This window comes from Balaenoptera ricei, chromosome 14, assembly GCF_028023285.1.
Source record: "Balaenoptera ricei isolate mBalRic1 chromosome 14, mBalRic1.hap2, whole genome shotgun sequence".
NCBI lineage: Eukaryota > Metazoa > Chordata > Mammalia > Artiodactyla > Balaenopteridae > Balaenoptera > Balaenoptera ricei.
In genome coordinates, this window is record NC_082652.1 from 83,984,427 (window position 1) to 84,004,213 (window position 19,787).

At 32.0% G+C, this 19,787-nt stretch overlaps 1 protein-coding gene across 1 annotated transcript in view; it reads right to left on the reverse strand.

Moving 5' to 3' along the window:
- CDH19 (cadherin 19) overlaps window positions 1–19,787 on the reverse strand; it is an 87,175-nt gene that overhangs the window by 41,844 nt on the left and 25,544 nt on the right. The window contains exons 3-8 of the mRNA XM_059894226.1: window positions 17,573–17,872; window positions 14,063–14,357; window positions 7,378–7,497; window positions 4,361–4,525; window positions 2,454–2,635; window positions 1,446–1,699 (exon numbers count right to left, since the gene is read on the reverse strand). Of these exons, the coding sequence (XP_059750209.1) occupies window positions 1,446–1,699; window positions 2,454–2,635; window positions 4,361–4,525; window positions 7,378–7,497; window positions 14,063–14,357; window positions 17,573–17,767 (1,211 nt within the window). The 5' untranslated portion in view covers window positions 17,768–17,872. The remainder of the gene's footprint in view (window positions 1–1,445; window positions 1,700–2,453; window positions 2,636–4,360; window positions 4,526–7,377; window positions 7,498–14,062; window positions 14,358–17,572; window positions 17,873–19,787) is intronic.

Consider the following 19,787-nt stretch of genomic DNA (forward strand, 5'->3'; position numbering starts at 1 on the left):
AGAAAAACGGTACAGATGAACCGGTTTGCAGGGCAGAAATTGAGACACAGACGTAAAGAACAAACGTATGGACACCAAGGGGGGAAAGCCACGGGGGTTGGGGTTGGTGGTGTGCTGAACTGGGTGATTGGGATTGACATGTATACACTGATGTGTATAAAATTGATGACTAATAGGGACCTGCTGTATAAAAAAATAAATAAAATAAAATTTTTAAAAAAACACAACCTCTGTTAATATTTGGGTGTGCTCACTTATTTTTCTCATTTATTTTACATAATATTTTACTTGTAGTAAACATATGACTCTAATGATTTTGTATTATTTTTAAAGAATCATGCCATGTCTTTATGTTCATAAGCATCATTAGAAAGCATTCATCATTCATTGCCTTATTTACACCACTGAGATTAGATATTTAAATTGTTTCTACAATTTTATTATTATAAAGCATAATATAATGAAAGCTTTAATCATGAAAGCATTTTTAAAAATTATGTATTCTTTAGTATTGTCAGAAAAACAAACAGGTTAATATACTCTTTAAAATCTAAACAATTAATTTACTGACTTGTATATACACACACATATATATACTACATATATATTTATATTCATTATTAAATTTACTGCTAATAAATAGGAACTATATCTACATATTAGAAGGCAGCATTTTATGGTTAGGAATTACAGTGGAAAAGTGGGAGCATCGTCTGTCTCATTAATTTAAAGAAGCTCTTCTTTGTGTCAGTAGCCCTTCCAAAGAGCAAAGCAGTACTCAGCACCTTAATAAATATATGGAAGTTTGTGTAAGCCCCTGGACTGTAAAGTACAGAAAATGGATGAAGGGAAGGTGGTGGAAGGAAACATGTAACAGGTTTTGCTTTTATTTTTAACCATAACTATGATGCGAATACAAAAAAACAGAAAGAAAATATACTTCCTGAATATAACAGACTAATTTAATAGATGGTAAATATTGTTTAATTGCAACACAGAAATTTATTTCTAATTGATTGGACTTAGTTCATTTTTACTCTTTTAGCGGTACCCTATAAAAGCTTAGTTAATTTTTGAATATCATTTTAATTAAACAGTGTTTAGATGAACCACATTGTGATCAGCTTTGTTTCTGTTCTGATTTGGCATAACCAGGGGTTTCTTTTCCCTCACCTTCTTACCCCAATTAATAGAGAGTTGACTGCATCTAATTTTAGTTGGTGATTGCCTCTTTCTTGCACATGTTTTCAAGTGCTTATTTCACTGCATCTTAACCAATAGTGAGGCTTCCTGTTTCAACTTGTTTCAACTGTTGCAAATTTTATAAGTACCTTAGAGAGAAATACAGATCTAGATATATCCCTGTTACATTTATATGAAATTTTATTTTCAAGCTAATCTGTGTTCCCTCATTTACTAATGCAAAGCTGGCCTTCCAGACATACCTGATAGGAGATTTCCTCTGATCTGGATCTGTGGCAGAGACTGTGCCTACAAATGATCCGTACGGGCTTCCTTCAAAGATTTCAAATATGTAATACGGGAGGAGGAAAACAGGAGGTTCATCAACATCTTCCACCTGGATCTTGATGAAAGTGGTGGAAGCTTCAGTATGGTATTTCCTGAGCTGCTCATCAACTCGGCGGTTTTTAACTTTTGCTCTAATACGATAGTGGTTCTGGTGCTCAAAGTCTACTTTCTACAAAGAAATGCAGTGTACACAGAAAACTGGTATCAGTGACCCGAGGAATTACTTAGGAAAAAAAAAGTTTTTGTTGTTAATTTAAGTCTCAGTTGCTTTCCAGTTAGGTTTTACTATTTATGTTCTTGGATCCCTCTGATATTATCATTAAGTAGTTGCGTAGCAAATCCCTATGTGTATTTTGTTATTTACGTCTATTATAAAATGTTTTGGGTTAATAATTATATTTTTTATTTAGTATTAAAAGTGTACTTTTCTGAGTATAAATATCTTATGGAGTTGAGAATTAGTTTCCTGTTATTTAAGATAATTTCAAAAAGTTTCTCCTGTATATTAAAATCTTTTTAAAAAAACTACTCTACAATATAATTCAAAAGATCTCGGTAATAATTAACTCTCTCATCAATTATATTTGAAATATATGGATATAAAATATAAATAACTGAGCTTTTTTCTTTATTTTTTCAGAAGTATCTTGCATAAAACTGATAATTAGCTATTTGTATATTATTATTTGTAATTAATACTAAAATGTAGGTAATAATCATATATGTTAATATTCTAAAAAATGAAATATCTCAGAATTTTTTATAAAAGCACATATATCTTTTCTTTTGCTCCCTAAACTAAATCACAGGGTCTTATTTTACTTACTTAACAAAGCAAAAACTAACTGGTTACACAAAATATATATGTATTTCTGATTTGATTTTGCATTATTATGCAAAACAAATAATATTAATGCATCTACCTTTTTTAATATAATTATTCCTTCTTGGGTCTCATTATTAGTAATGACATCGAACGTTTTTGAATCATCTTCTATGCTGTAATCCATTTCTGCATTCTCTCCAATGTCATTATCATATGCCATGATTTTTCCAATCGACATCCCAACAGATGCAGATTCAGAGACAGTCAAGCGGTATAAACCTTTAAAAACAAAATTCAGGATATTTTGCACAGATAATTAACATAAAAAACTCCCAAATATAGCACCCTCCCTTTATTATGGGCTGTCGGAAAAACCATACCCACCCTTTTCACCAATTACTTATTCTAAATACCTCTCTCTCTTGCTCTCTCTCTCCCTTTATTTTTTTGCAATCTGAACATTTCCCTCATATCTTTTTGAGTACCTATTATTTTCTCTTAAATATATCTTAGGGAAGTCCTTTCACCAGTACATATAATTTCCAAATTTCTATTCATATGCATACCTTCTTAATATTCATAGGTTTATTTTTATTGTATCCTTCCACTGTGCCAAATTAAATTTAATAAAACGAGTTTTTCAATTTCACTCAAGCATTCTCTGATACCTAAAATAACCAATAAATATTGAGTTGGCCAAAAGGTTCGTTTGGGTTTTTCCGTAAGATGTTACAAAAAAACCTGAACGAACTTTTTGGCCAACCCAATATAAGTATGAATTAAAGACGGTAGAGTCCAAAAACAAATAGTTGAGTTCTAAGGGTAACAGTTTGACTTTGAGAATCTGAGCCTGGATTGCATTAATTCCATTCCATTAGTGGAAATGGAAAAGAAAGATATGGAATATTATGCAACCATAAAAAAGAATGAAATAATGCCATTTGCAGCAACATGGATGAACCTAGAGATTATCATGCTAACTGAAGTAACTCAGAAAGAGAAAGACAAATACCATATGATATCACTTACATGTGGAATTTAAAATGTGACACAAATGAACTTATCTATGAAACAGAAACAGACTCAGAGACATAGAGAACACAAGTCTGTTGTCAGGAGGATGGGGGTGGGGGAGGGATGGATTGGGAGTTTGAGGCTAGCTGATGCAAACTATTATATATAGAATGGATAAACAACAATGTCCTACTGAATAGTACAGGGAACTATATTCAATATCCTCTGATAAACCATAAAGGAAAAGAATATCAAAAATAATTATATATATGTATAACTCAATCACTTTGCTGTACAGTAGAAATTAACACAACACTGTAAATCGACTATATCTCAATAAAATAAATTTAAATAAAAAGAAAAAGAGAGATAAAGATGAAGTCAGATGACCCCATTGTTTTGGTCACAAGAAAATAATGGTAGTTATATTTGAAATACATAGATATAAATATAAATAACTAAGTTTTTTTCTCTTTACTTTTCAGAAGTAACTTGCATAAAACTTACAAAGAACTAGTCATTCATATATGATTTGTAATTTATGCTAAAATGTACAAAATAATCACATGTGTTAATATCCTAAAGAATAAATCTTTTTAGAATTAAAAAAAGGAGCATGTTCAGTATAATTTTTCTTTAAAGGGATTCTTGACTTCCTTAGGAGCATAGAGCAAGTCATTCCACAGACTGCTTTGTGAGATTTTCCTTTTTTTAAGTGGGAGAAATGTTACTTTAAAGTTGGTAATATTTTGCTGTTTTCAGGAAGTAACAGTTTAACTGTGCTACCGTGTCTCTTTCGTTGTGGGAAAATTAAAAGAACCGTTTATTTGATTGTACAAATTAAAAATTGCCAACAAGTTAATCTGGAGGAAAGAGTGACACTACCCTAAATCTGAAAGCAGATGCTTTAAACACTTTGCTAAATCAAGACTTAGTTTGTGCTATTTCCCATACTTTCAAAAATTATTTATTAGAATCCTTTTTACTTACTGCCTTTAAATATAGGCTTATTGTCATTAACATCAGAAAGTTTGATTAATACACTTGTTGTTGCAGACAGTGCTCCAGGCAGACCAATCATGTCTTTGGCTTGAATAATCACCCAATACTCATCTTGCAGTTCTCTATCCATTTTAGAAGATATTCTTATGACTCCTTTAAAGACATAATAAACTATAATTATTATTTCATTATTAACCATGGCATCTTCCTAGTTAATTTCTTAAGAATTCAAACATAAAATCATTCTTTTGACACATTTTGAACCACTACAATGTGCTAGATGCTGCCCTGGAGAAAAAAATACAACAATAATAAGTCAATCACCACCTCTGCCTAAAGTTTAGAGTGGTCATCACAATACTAATAGTAGTGGAATCTTAATAAAATACTATGTTAAGATAAACCACAGGGAGAGAAGAAGAATGTCTTATTTTTACCTCAACTTATTTTCTGCTTTCTTCCCTAACATAATATTAGGGCTCTACAATTAACTTTTCCCCTAAACTTAGAAGAAGTTAGTTTATTATGGATATATGTAAAACTATAATACCAAATGTATGCAAAAATATTGTGCACCTGTGATGTTAAATCTATTTTGAGTCATAATATATGAAGAAGAGCTGATTTTTGACTCACAGTTATTCATAATCCACCAACAGAGATATTCATATCCATATTGGACCATGGAAATGTTGTAATAAGTGTCCACTTTCTATAAAATTATTTAGTAAGAAGTTAATCATCACTGAAAAAAACCTAGGAAAAATTTAAGGTGGTAAATAGAAGAGCTGTAATCCTAAAGATCTGGGGAACACATAATACAAATATAAGAAGGAGAATGGCTAATCTTCAAATATGTCTGGGGAAAAAGTATTAATTAAAAAATTGTGATACCTGTAAAAAAATTTAAAAAAGGACAAATTGGACCACATTATGATGAGATTTTAATTGTGGACTGAAGTGTTTCACAATTATACTCTATTATATGAATCAGTATGGAAACCATGGAATATATGAAACAGACGCTCCTAATATCTCCCTGTGTGTGACTCAACAGAGAATTGTGTTTCCTATTAGCAAAGGAGAATAGTATTAGAGTTTTGGAATTATATATCCAAAGGTGTAGAGATTAGTCAGTGAGAGAGACGAACACAGAGGCCTTCACTTCCCATGTATGGAGGCTTCAATTAACTTTGCTGACTTTATTTTCAACACGTCTTCTTACCTTCAGAATGGATAAAGAATGTATATTCCTAGATCCTCTTACACCCTCGAAAACTTACCACTTCTGTGCTTTGGCTTCCAACTGTCTTGCTGCCGGCTCTACTGCTCCTCCATTAATGCAATTAATTGCTTTAGCTAATTTGCTCAATATGTTTAAGAAGTCAGTGAGCGCTGGAGGAAAAGACAGTGCTCAAAATGGTCGTGAAGATCCAGTGTCACCTAGCACACATCTACTACACCGATAGCCCATTTTCTATTCTCCTCCTCTGTGCTCTTTCACACTGGTGTCTAGTTAGTCTCAGAGCTTAAACGCTCTCCTTTCTCAGGAATTTCCTATACATTCTTCCCATAACCTAGAACGCCTTCCATGCTCTCCTCACCTTGGTCACGTGCTCAGCTCAGCCTTCTGGTTTCAGTGTATTCTGCCTTGGCCACACACTATGAAGGAGTTCTTACTTTCTTCTATTGAACCTTGTTTATTTCACTTCATAATATTCACAAACTTAATGTATTTATTAATATGCAAATGTTTAATATTTATTTGTAAGTTCCAAGAGAAAAGAGTCCCTGTTGCTTTCCTTTTATTATCATTTTTTTAATGTTGCAATGGTGTCCTGCTGTAAACCTAGTATACTGTATAATGCCTGTTGCATATTCAACCCTTCTCAACCAAAATTGTGTAAAGGAATTAAAACCTAATGTCTTAAGGCATCCACTGCATGTATTAAAATAACTTAAACCTGTACATTCAGAATAATAGAAACTAGGTATTATCCTGGGGAGAATTAAGAATATAGTCACTCAAATCATACTTTTCAGAATCTGATTCTCAAAAGAAACTTGATTGATAAAGGCTGACCTATTTAATACTTGCTAAATGAATGAATCAATAACAAATGCTTAAAGACCCAACACATGCTTTAATTTTTTAAAGCTTTTCATGTCATCAAGATGGAAATAATATTTGTCTCATTAACAATCACAGAATTTTATTGCTTTTGGAACTTGCCACATTCTTGGTTGGTTAGTCAGGTATTTTTTTTTCTCATCTTTAGAGACTGTAAGCTCATTTATATGGGTTTAATCTTTGTAGTGACGAAAGCAATCAATATTTGTTAAATGAATCAATGTCACATAATTCTTAACTGTTTAATAGATGTAAATAAATAAGAGCAATTTTAAAATTTATTTTATAAAGTATTCAATTGATTAACAGAAATTGGAGAAGTAAGGACAGAAAAAGCAAATGTTGTATTCATGTGAATCAAAAAGACATAAAATACAGAACTATTTTTTTTTAAGTTCCTACACCCAGCCATAAACTCAGCTTAATCTCATTCTGGCTGGGTGTACAGGTAGAACTCTGTGATTTTAATTTGCATTTCCATGGTGACTAATGAGGTTGAGCAATTTTAATATGCTTGCAGGCTTTTTGTTTGTCAATTTTTTGTCAATTGCTTGTAAATGTCTTTTCCCCATATATTTAGATTGGGTTGTCTGTAGTTCTGTAATTAATTTGTAATAATCCTTAAGTATGTTTTATATCCCATACACAAATCATTTGTGGTATGGATGTGAAAAATCCAATCTCCCAACCTTAGAAAAACCAGCTAAAAGATTAAAAATAATTAAATTTTTAAAATTTAATGAAAAAACATTACAACCCATTTATTTATTGAAACATCAGGTCTACTTTACAACATGTTTGCAGGCAGAGAACTTTTGCTCTGACGTTTGCCTTAGAATCATGTTGAATTGCACTTTGTTTCTTCCAGGAATACCTGTTGTTGGTTCAATGGAGAAATACGGTTGGCCTTGTCGTAAGCTGTACAGGAGACGAGCATTATTGCCACTTGAAGGATCATCAGCATCACTTGCTGTCACCTGGATGACAAATGTTCCTGAAGAGAAAATACATAGTTACAAGAAATTAAGCCGATGGTCTTTTTGAAAAACGGATTCCAGTTCTGTAAGGTATTCTTTCTTTAGCAAGCAAGATGATGATAAGCAATAAAAGACTAGTCCTCCCTGTTCTGAATTATAAAACAAGTATCTTTCTGTATAGACAAGAAAATATAACCTTATACAAAACAACCCTAATTTCCATATACCGTATAGAGTTTTAAATATGTGAATCCATGATCTAATGAAATATAACTATTAAACAACCCATTACAATACGTAACTAAGGATCATTTAAAGATGCGTTATTAGCAGAGGAATCAAAGGGAAATTAGAAACCGTTTCCTTCAAAAAACTATGTTGTGACCTGTACCTCAAAAAATTACAGAATATTAGTAAAATATTCATAAAGATTATTGAAATGATCTCGACATAGTGTCAAGCTGAAGATGAGCATAATTATTTGGCTGGCTTCATCCCCTTCTGTAAAATGCCTACTTTCTTTAAAGAATTTTTTTTAAGTGCAGAACAAAATCTACCAGATTGATAAGGTAAGTATTCTCATTAAAATTCAGTAACAATCAATAAAACTCATGGGAGATAAGTATTTGTATGTTTAAAATTAATGGTAAAATTAAAAATATTTCTTTAATGAGCTTTTAAATTATTTTTATGTAAACATGTAATCTAGCATTATGGGTCTTGTTGGAAATCCACATCTTTTGAAACACTATGTTCTATGTCAATAAGAATGGCAACACAAATGGCACTAAATCAAATAGGCTTGTGATTTTATGTGAAATTAGCATTATGAAGTTTTTCATTACAACCTAATTTTATAAACTGACACATTCTAATATGAAGCCATTCTATGCTTCATTAATAAAAATGTTGAAACTTTTACTGTGGTCCTCAATTGCATGTATTGATAGTATTTGCTGTTTTGTTTTAGAATTGTTATGTTAGTTATTTAACACTTGTTTTATACTGTTCTCCACTCAACATGTAGACACTCATTAGTTTCATGTGTTTTAAATACATTCCTGCCATTTGAGACAACATGGATGGACCTTGAGGGCATTATGCTAGGTCAAAGGCAGAGTATGCAATGAATTATATGAGGAATCGAAAAAAAAAAAAAAAAGCAGAACTTACAGAGACAGTGGATTGCTGGTTACCAGGGTCTGGGTTGTAGGGGAATTGGGCTGTTTGTCAAAGGGTACAAACTTACAGTTAGAATATGAATAAGTTTTGGGGAGTTTATGTACCTTATAGTGATTATAGTCAGCAATACTGTATTATATACTTCAAAGTTGCTAAGAGACTAGATCTGAAATGTTTTCACCATGGAAATGATAATCATGTGACATGATGGAAATGATAGCTAAGGCTATAGTGGTAACCACATTGCAATATATAGATGTATGAAATCAGCACATTGTACACCTTAAACTTACACAATATTATATGTCAATTATATCACAATAATACAAATAATAAATAAATGAATAGATACATCCCTGTAGGAATCGTAAAGAATTATTCCAACAAAAGGCTTCTTAGAGACCATTTCTATCAGTTTGTAATAGGCAAGTCTTGTTCTTTTAACTACGCTTCTATGCACTCATCCATTTCCTTCCCCTACATTTCCTCATGATGTCTCCATTCCATTTATTTCTATAAGGGTTTCCTGTCTCTAGTTTGCAGAACTAGACCACCTGTATTTGGCTTCAGGAACAATAGTCAAAATCATTGTACTGTTAGTTGTTGACCAAGAGAAATTCTTAGTATTAAAACTTTAGATTTCTTAACTTAGTACTGTACAAATGAGAATCAGGAAGACCAAGAAAATGCACTGACTCATAGACCACCCCATACTTCATTTCTAGAGACGAGCTATGGAGTTAGGTTATTTTTCCCAGTTCAGTTTATTTTAAAGCACATTTTAATCGATGGTTCATTTACTTCTAACCCAAACATACCTCTTCAATGTCCTAATATGTCATGACCTTTTTCTCTACTAAATGGAAAACTTAATGTAATATATTAATGTCACAAAAAATAATTTCTTTGTGTGTGGGGTAAATCCAAAAAAGTCAAACTCAGAAAATTTAGTGGATAAAAATATGATATTATAAATATTCAGAATAACTCTCTCCTGTGAATTTGTTAGGGAGCTCAATTTCTAGGAAAATAATTATTGTTCTCCCTTATAAGACTCACTGCACTTTTAAAATAAAAGTAGCAATCGTATGGAACTGGCATAATTCTACAATGTTTCAATGTTTCAAACACTGCTTGATGATGAACCATTGATGACTAAACAGTGATTCACTTTTTATGTTTGTGAGTGAGTGAGTGTGTGTGTGCATGCGTGTGTGTGTGTGAAATCATGTGTCTGTGAATCTTACTGTAAACTAACCACGGAAAAAAGAAATGTAAAATAAATTAAGATGATACAAATATGCAGCAGAATTTCCAAAAAATTCATTGCATAAAGTCTTGCTTTATTCTTACTCATAATTTGTAAATGTCGTCTATAAAATTCAGAAGGATTTTAGTAATGTTCAATTCTTACATCACTCTGATTATCTGATTTTATTTTCTTCAGTTGTTTCAGTCTTTCCTTTTTTCCTGTTTCAGTTTTATTGACAATTCATTAAATACAGATTAAGCAACTTTAAACCCTCTAAATATTTTCTAAATGGTTTTTCTAAAAAAGTCAATAGAGAGATATACTTTCCTAATCTGTAATTTAAATACTGTAGAAATCTTCAAAATATAGTCAAACGTAAATAAATAGTAATAATAAATAAACATCAAAGCAATTAAGAAATACAAAAATATTTGATAATATTTTGTATATTTATGTTTTCCATGAGGACTTGTGTAAGAGGAATTGTTCATTCACTCGCAGTTAGGTATGCTATACTATAGTGCATACAAAGTTGACAAAATCACTATGAGGCCAATAATGTGTCTTTCATGGAAATAATCAATAATTGTTTCATAGTCCCCCCTTCCTTGTGTTACCAGTTAAATACAGGCAACGGACACTTAGTTGTTGAGTATCATCTTTAATGTGCATTACTGACTCGATCAATGTATGAAGCATGGTACATGTCACATATATAATCTAACCGGTCTAGTCTCTCTTTATTCATTTTACTGTGCTCTCACTAAAACTGACAAAGTTGGGTTTATTACATTAATGGATAAAAATTAAATTCTCTCTAAATTAGATTAGAAATAAATGTATTTCTAAAGGATAAATGGTCTATATGTACATTAATGAAAGATATCTTATGCAGACTATTTTAAACTGAAATATATCATCAGAAGGATATTCTTCATATGTATTTACATTATTTAATAGGTTTCTTAGCTTAACTGTGTTTTATCATATAGTGTACTGGGTTATAACTAGCCCTCTTTCAGATTTAACCATGTCTTAAAACAACTTTATTCACTGCCCACATGTCTCACACACTTTTTCTCACACACCATGAAAGAAGCTGCGAGTAAAAAAAGTAGATGTCTACCAAATTATATCTGGCTTGTTGTAATGCAGGTACTAATAAAATTAAAAAAAAATTAAAAATCAGGGACAAATACTTCTAGGACAAGATGCCAGAAAAAAAAAAAAAATAGGGTTTAGTGGGGCTGTCATAGGTAGAACTGGAAATCTGATTGCCCTACTTTAGAACACCGGTGACAATGCAAAATGATCACAATGATTATGTGTAAAGGGAAGGGCCAATAACCCAGAATGAATATGTGTATACTGAATCCTCTCACCCTTAACTCCTATTATTCCACCTTAAGACACCATCCTGTAATTAGAATTGAGTAACTGATGGCAACTCTTAAAAATTTAAATTGACTGGATTCATGAAATTGAATTAGCAAGGAATGTAGACCAGAGAGTGGGAAAAGCCTTCTCTTGGTGACTGAAGGATCCAAAGGTCATTGTGAGTCTCTGAGTTGAGTCAGCATAGCGTGATCACAGATGGACAAACTATTTGGAAATGCAAAGAGCCAATGATTGGACTCTTGCAGTCTGAAGATCTCTTAAATCAGTTGGTATCTACCCTGTTAAGTGAACAAAAGTTTAATTCTAAAAAATTATTATCTCAGAATCAGATTTTAATAAAAGTAATTTCTTAGTTTACTTGTCCCGATAATAAACTTACAACATAATATGTTGTAATATATCAATTCTGCATTCTATCCATTACATTGATAGTTGATATTGTTTGCCTATATTACCCTTGAGAGATTTTCTTCAAACATGCAAAATTTAAATCAGTTGTGTCTTTCTAGATAGCTTTCTAGACTCTTAAAGTTAGTTTTTGCAAAGGACTTTATAAAAATAAATTTAAGACGATATTTGACTATGCCCACTTTATCAGACATATCATATTGCAAAAACTTATTTTATATAGGTGATGCAGCATGTAAACTTGTACCAAATGCTTGAGAAAAAAAAATCACATTGATTTTATTCAATCTCAAAGCAGCTTCCACACAGTTGCAGGATCTCTTCTTGTGCAACGTCTCTCCTCGTGTCTTTCTTTTCTTACATGACTGACCAATCTCATTGATTCTAATTCAGCAGTCAACTAAGTTCTAACAGTTCAGTCACCCTGTATGTTTGCCTTTTCTCTACCTAAATTCTCTACCAAGGGGATCTCATCCTTTGTCATGTCCTCCATGCCAGCAATATGCCAATAACTCCAATATTGATATATGCAATTCTCCTCACCCTGCAATGGAAATTTTTTTTCCCAGAACATGGCATGGCTGGCCTCTTTGTATCATTTCCTTCAAATGTCACTTCCTAAATGTCCCCGCTTCCTCCAGTCAATTAATCATCATCATACTTTACCCATACTTAACACTTTTTAATAACATACAATGTCAAATATTACCTGGCTTATTTAAAATAGTTATTTACTGTTCGTGTGCTATAACTAAAATATAAGTTCCATACTAGCCATTACTTCATATATTTCCTTTACAACTGAATCCCCAGTCTTACAAAAAGTTCCTAGAACATGTGAGGACCATAACATATGCTAGTTGAAGAAGAAGGAGGAAGAGGAGGAGAGAAAGGAGGAGGAGGAGGAGAAGAATGGAAAGGGGAAAAAGAAATATCACTGCCGGGCTTCCCTGTGGCGCAGTGGTTAAGAATCGCCTGCCAGTGCAGGGGACACGGGTTCAAGCCCTGGTCCGGGAAGATCCCACATGCCACGGAGCAACTAAGCCCGTGTGCCACAACTACTGAGCCTGTGCTCTAGAGCCCACAAGCCACAACTACTGAGGCTGTGTGCCACAACTACGGAAGCCCGTGCGCCTAGAGCCCATGCTCCGCAACGAGAAAAGCCACCGCAATGAGAAACCTGCACACCCCAGTGAAGAATGGTCCCCGCTTGTCACAGCTAGAGAAAGCCTGTGCACAGCAAAGAAGACTCAGTGCAGCCAAAAATAAATAAATAAATAAATTTATTTTAAAAAAGAAGAAATATATCACTGCCTAACTATCAAATAGGACAATATTAATGTGTCAATTATATCTAAGGACAGTTGGTCTTGATACATGCTACACAGCTAAATTTGTTTAGGCTGTTGTTAAAAACCTATGTTCTGAATACATGTAGAAATAGGTCTTTAAATTGTTACCTGGAATGTTAAAAAAAATGAAGAATCAGGAAAATATATAATGGAATATACATTTTTAGACTTCCTGGCTAATGAATCAAATGTTTAGGTAAGGCAGTTTTAAAGCACATTAGCATAATTTAAAAATGACAATTATTAAATCACATTGAGGTTTATCATACTTAAGTAAATTTTGTTAATTAAATTTTACTATCTGTTGTATTATTAAACTTTTCTGACAAAGAATGAGTGGACAAATTTTGTATAACCATACCATAATTTTCCCCCTATTGGAAAGATATGTCTGATTTCCAAGGCAGTCAATTATTACATCTCATGGAAAGCATTCTTTTCTACAAGTATTATATTTAAAATATTTATTAAAGTGACATTGGGTTTGAAAAGAACTTAAAAATGGATATGGCTAAACAGAGGTCTTCAACCATCTTGTTTTGTTTTTAGTTTTCATGTTCTGTTGTTTGGATGCATCTAGGATTCTAGTCTTATAAATTGTTTCTCCTATTTTTATGTGTGACTCTTTCAGGATGATCTTATGTATTTTTTGAGATACAAAAGAATAGTTTGTTTTGGAAAGTAAATTCTTTTATTGAAGAAACCAATAAGTGAACAAGCTAAAGAATTTTATGTATACTCAAATAAACTTTTCTTTCTATTGAAGACTGAAATTATACTTTAACAAGACAAGTTACTTAATATATAGTATGATTATTTACAAGATTTTAATCATTAGTCTAATTTTTCAAATATTTTACTTAACACATTTGCAGAAGGAAGTACCCATGTAGAACGGTAAATAATTCACTTCCAAAACATATGCTCGAAATTTTAAATCTGTTTTCATTGTTAATAGGTACATCTTTGACGTAAATTAATATGCAATACCTTCTGGAGACATCTCTGGTACAATGGCCTCATAAGGTTCATCTAGGAATTTTGGTTCATTGTCATTGATATCCGACACTCTGATGACAAACTCAGACTCAGGTTCCATAGCCCTTCCAGTAGTGATGTCTATTACCTGGGCTCTTAGAGTGTAGAGGGACCGTTCCTCTCTATCAAGCTTCTGTACAGCATATATGTCACCTGTTCTTTCATCAATGACAAAAATACTTCCAGCTCCAGCTCCCAAAAGCTTGTACTGGAAAGAGTTGTTCCCATTGTCTAAATCAGATCTTAGCTGCAAGTGCAAAGAGAGATAATTTACTTTCCAAACATGTTAAGACAAATTTTAATCATTGCATCTTCATGTCTGTTAATTATTCCCTAAGTTAAGAATTCCATATAATTCCCATATTATATTAAGTGAGGTAAAATGTTAAGTTTAAGATTAAAATCTATCACCAGGCAGAGAAGTCTTTGAATTTTCAACGTAAAGCGCTATCAAATTTCATTACTCTAAACAGATGATTCTAATTAGAAACTATAATGATTGAAAAACAAAGCCCCTTTTATACATTATGCACAGAAAAGTTGGTTCGTGTTTACTCTATATGATTACACTTTTAGTCACTAAAACCATACTCTCAAATATTTATATTAGATCAGGGCCTAGAGACAGAGAGCTAATGATCTAAAATAAATTTAAAAAGTGATGTTCTATCTCTAGGCTAAAAACACATAGAAAACATGGAAATATTAGTAAGAAAATTAGGGAGCATGTTGAGAAGATGATAATAATCTCAATCATCCATAAAATCTACAAATTGCTTTATATTAGTTTTCTCAATTAATCCTCAAGCATTCATTGTAAAATACACATTATTTATATAATAAATTCTTTCAATAGAGAAGGAAAGTGAGACTGAAAATTTTAAAAACTTTCACAGAGTCACATGGTTTTGGGGTAGAATTATGATTTACACCAAAAGGCCTGTTTGATCTCAGATCCTCCCTTGCAAACCAGTACGTAACATGGTCTTTTAGTCCTTGAGTTTTAGCCAAATTAGCTCTAACTCTTCCTTTCCAACATAGGTCACTCAGTTCTCAAATGTACTTCTTTTGTCCTCACTATTTTATTTATTTAAGAGCAAAGTAAATTTGTTCATTATTCATAGTGTGAATGGAATTTTGAATTTTATATATAAAAAAGATGTTATGATATAGGTAACATTGTATGATTTTTCATATCTAACTTATTTTTACATAAAGAAAGGAAGCATTAGAGAATAATCTCTTAATCATTGTGAATCCATGGTTTTCTTGATTCACCATTTACGAATATTCCCTTCTTCAAAGTAAGAGCTTCTCTGAAAATTTACAAAGTTAGCCAAAATATACAACCTTAATTCCATAATTTTTCTGATAGCTCAAAGTACAATATATTATTCTGGACTAATTAATAATTTTTCTATATGATTGTTGAGAATATCTAAAGATATCTAATACAACGAATTTTAATAATTTTAATAATGTGTTGAACATCACTGCTCTACAATGAAAGAACCAAATTGGAGATAATAAAAAGATAATAAAAGAGTTACAGCTTTTAAAATTTGAAAGTCCTTCATTACTCGTAAAAGTGAAATCCCCATGCCCCAGTGATAAGAAATTGTGGAAAACAAATGTATTCTCCAATAAGTATACCAAATGAAAGCAATGCATAGCCCCTGGTTTCCAAATATTATTCCAATGTAGTTTGAAAATTTGAATGTTAGAATGAAGACTAGTCAAATTCAGTCATGAATAAATGTATTTCAAGTATATTCATGTTAATTTTCATCGATCAGTGAGCTTGATCTTTTTAAGGACCCATATTTAATTAAAAAAAAGTTGAACATCTTCCTCTTGTTGTCACAAAATGCATAAGTTCAACACATTTCAATTTTGTGGATTCTAGTGTTATAAAATTTTCTGTACTTCCATTCAAAAATTTTTTTCAATTACAAAGTTACTATCAATTTGGCAAATCAATATGACTAAATTTTTACCTAATTGTGCTTTCCAAATTTAATCTCTTTTAACAAACAGATCAAAAAGAAAGTTATTTTGGACACATCAACTACATTTTATTTTTACCAGCTCTGTTATTACAAGCATGTAAGTATTCATTATTACTCTCTTTTAAACCAGTTACCTGTATGTGGTTTAAGCTTAATGAGGTTGTTTAGAGGAAAAAATATCTGTTAGAATATTTTCATAAATATTTTTACAGAATGAAAAAGAAGCAAAACAAACCGCTATATGAAAGGAGGAAATGGGAGATATGTGTAGGGAGCAGAAAATGTGAGTTATTCAGTGACTGGTCCCTGTTCTGACTGCACTGATGCACTTCCCTGTAGAGCCTTACCACTAACATTTGCCTGCCAATAGTAGCATTCTCCTTATTCAGTGGTGGGAGAGCCTATGGGGGTCTGTGGAGTCCACTGTAAATATGGCTAGAGACTCAGGTAACTAGCAGACACTTAACAACGGACCTCACACCGTTCTGCCTGTGCTTTACCTGGAGTCATCTTAGAAAATAAAAAGGGATGAGAAATATTACTTATAGCAGGCAGGCACGCGCGCATGCATACACACACACACACACACACGATTGAAATCTGTTTGCCTAAAACCCTAATCTAAGCCTTTGGTTGAATGTACTCATTTATTTGGCTGATGGGACAGATGAACTCATGGAATCCAGATAACACACTAACACTGCAGCTCTCCTAAAAGGGCTAGAAAAAGAGAGTTAATAAATTTTGAGTGCTTCACCCTTTGGGCCCAATTAAATTTTAGTGTCAGTTAATTAGTGGTTAAACTTATTTCAGTTCATTCATCCAGAGAAAGAGCCTTACAGAGAAGGACATGATATTATAACTACCTCTGTTTGAAGAAAATCAAATAATAATAAAACCCAAAAACATAAATAGGAAATGTTTTGTCTCATTAAGGAAATTTTCTTAAAATGTATTCTTATAAGAAAATGAAATAATTATTTGTTTTACTTCAACTTCACTAATCAAATGAAGTGTGTAGGCTCTTGAAGCTACATAACTGTAAAAGGATTTGGTATTAATCTGCTTCATTAAAAATTAATGAGGGGTAAATCAACACCTACTTAGCATAATGGAAAATCAGGCTAAATACCGTTGGTAAACATTACTGTTCTCCGTGTGGTGGCTTTGATCCATTACCAAAAATAACACCATCACATTTCCAGATGTTGATAAATGCTGCAATTTTGTATGAGGTTAAAGTGAAATTTAAAAACCAGAGCTTTCCCTCTTCTTCAAGTTTTTGCGACTATCTTAGGTGCTTGCAAATATAACAATCAATTATGCTGGTGTTTGAAGCTTTCTAATGGTTCCACTAAGAAAAACGGAGAATTCATCAAATACCAAAGCCTCCTTCACTCTTTCGATCAGATTTACAAGGTTATTTCCTGTAGCACTTTCAGAAAATCAGTACCTGGCCAATGTGATGTCTAGTCTTATTCATTTCTTCTGGTACAAAAAACTGGTTCCACATCCAGCCCCGCCTCACTCTCAAATGAGATCCCGCTGGGTGCTTAACTTCCTCTGTTTTAGAGTTTTCTGTTGCTATAAGGCAAGGCAATAGGAGAGGAATTCCCAACGTAAAAGGCAGCAATAAGCAGAAATTCATTCTGATCTTGATTCCAACTGGTACTCTTCAGAGGAACAGTATGTTGCAAACAAAAATCTTATGTTCCCTTGTAATATTTTTAACTCTTAGGTATCTTTCATATTCCTAGAGAACAAAAAACAAAACAAAATTCTCGACATTTAAAAAATAACATTTTCTCACGTAATTGTTAAAAACAGGATACAACTTTTGCATCTGTAAAAATGGAACAGAAATATACACTCATCTTCCAGTTAAGCTACTTAATTATGTTTTGTAACTCAACAATAATTTGAATGGTACAATTACAAATTTCTGCTCAGTCACTGTAGTCATAAATTTGCCTGAAGGTTGAAAAGTTGCTCTAGCAATCTCCTTGATTGATAACTGACACTGAGATATTTTAAAAAATTTAACCTGCTTACTTCTTCCTTTCTATCTCAGTAAAATTCAAACTATCCAATTAAATCAACCATCAAGCCAGGGAAAAATTTGACATTTTTCCTCTTTTTTCAATAGATACGCTTTGTCATCCACTTTCCCATGTTATGGTATTTTACATAGCTAATTAAATAGACGAAATGAAAATTCAGCTTAAAACCTGGGGGATTTAAACATTTACACTGATTTATACTGTTATAAAACATCATGTGAATAGAAATCCTGTTAAGATATTTTTATATTGCAAAAGATATGAAAGAATGTTTTTCATCTTAACAAAGAAATAAAGCTATTTTAAAATAATAAATGAAAAATTACAGTGCTTGGGTAAAATGGCTGAATGTTTATAATACATAAAATGTAGATGAAAGGTATCTTTTAGTATTTAAATATTAAGACAAAAAACTCAAGCTACTGACTTTTCCATTTAAAATTTTCCATTTACCTGATATTGATCATACCAGCTCTCCATGAAATGATTGGTAATTCTCACCCTTATATGAAACTGAATAACTTTGCAATTTCCACATCTATATAGCGCCTCCGTATAACCAAATTGGATTTGTTTGTTTGGGATTAATGAAGAAAAATAATTTTGTCCAATCTACAATGCCATAATCAGCAGAAAAGTCATAGAATCTCTTTCTGTTAGGAGTTTTTCATATGACCTTGTTTTGAATTTTCTCCACATATTTTTGATTGTCCCTGACAGGTTTTTTTAGGTCTTTGGCTCTTGTTAGGAAGAGTTGTTAAAAACACCTAATTAAGAAAGAACACATTGTCATAAACGGGGATCCTGCAGTCCCTCTGTAATTCCTTCAAGCAGATGTATTCTTTGTTATAAGTTTACTTAATGAAAGTCATGAAGTAATTCAGCTGAGGTGAAAATTAAAGATGAATTTCACCCTTATGTTAAATATTTGAAATTCTTATGTCTGTTGCTTAGAAATAGCTAAAATATATATTTTGATAGCTAGTGAATAATGAAAACATTTGAAACAAGTACAGTTTTCTTCATGAGAAGATATTTTGTATACATTTGTAAAACTATCACTAACAGTGATATGAATTATGCTTAAAATGTTGGGTAAATAACATCTATGTTAACTTTATATTACGGTATCTTCATACATCTAAACAGAGAGAGAATAGTATAATGAACACCTATATACCATTACTTAGGTTCAAAATTATCAAAACATGGTCAGTCTTGTTTAATCTATATACATATCCACTTCCTGATATTAAAACAAATTTCAAATGTCGTTATCATTTTAACCATTCATTACACACACACACACGCACACAAACACACTTGGGCACAAATGCTATAGGACGTTTTTAAAGATCAAAATTGAATACTAAAAATTAAGAGTAAGTCTTCAATATAATCAAATATCCAACCAATGCTCAAATTAAAATTCTTTAAACATCTTTGAGTCAATATTCAGCTATGTCCACAATGCAGTTTGTTGAGACATTCGTTAAGTCTCAGTTAATCCACAAGATTCATGACTCTAAATTTAATTTTTCTTTCCATTTATGTCTTGAACAAACAAGGTCATTGATCCTATAGAGTTTCCCACATTATGGATTTTTC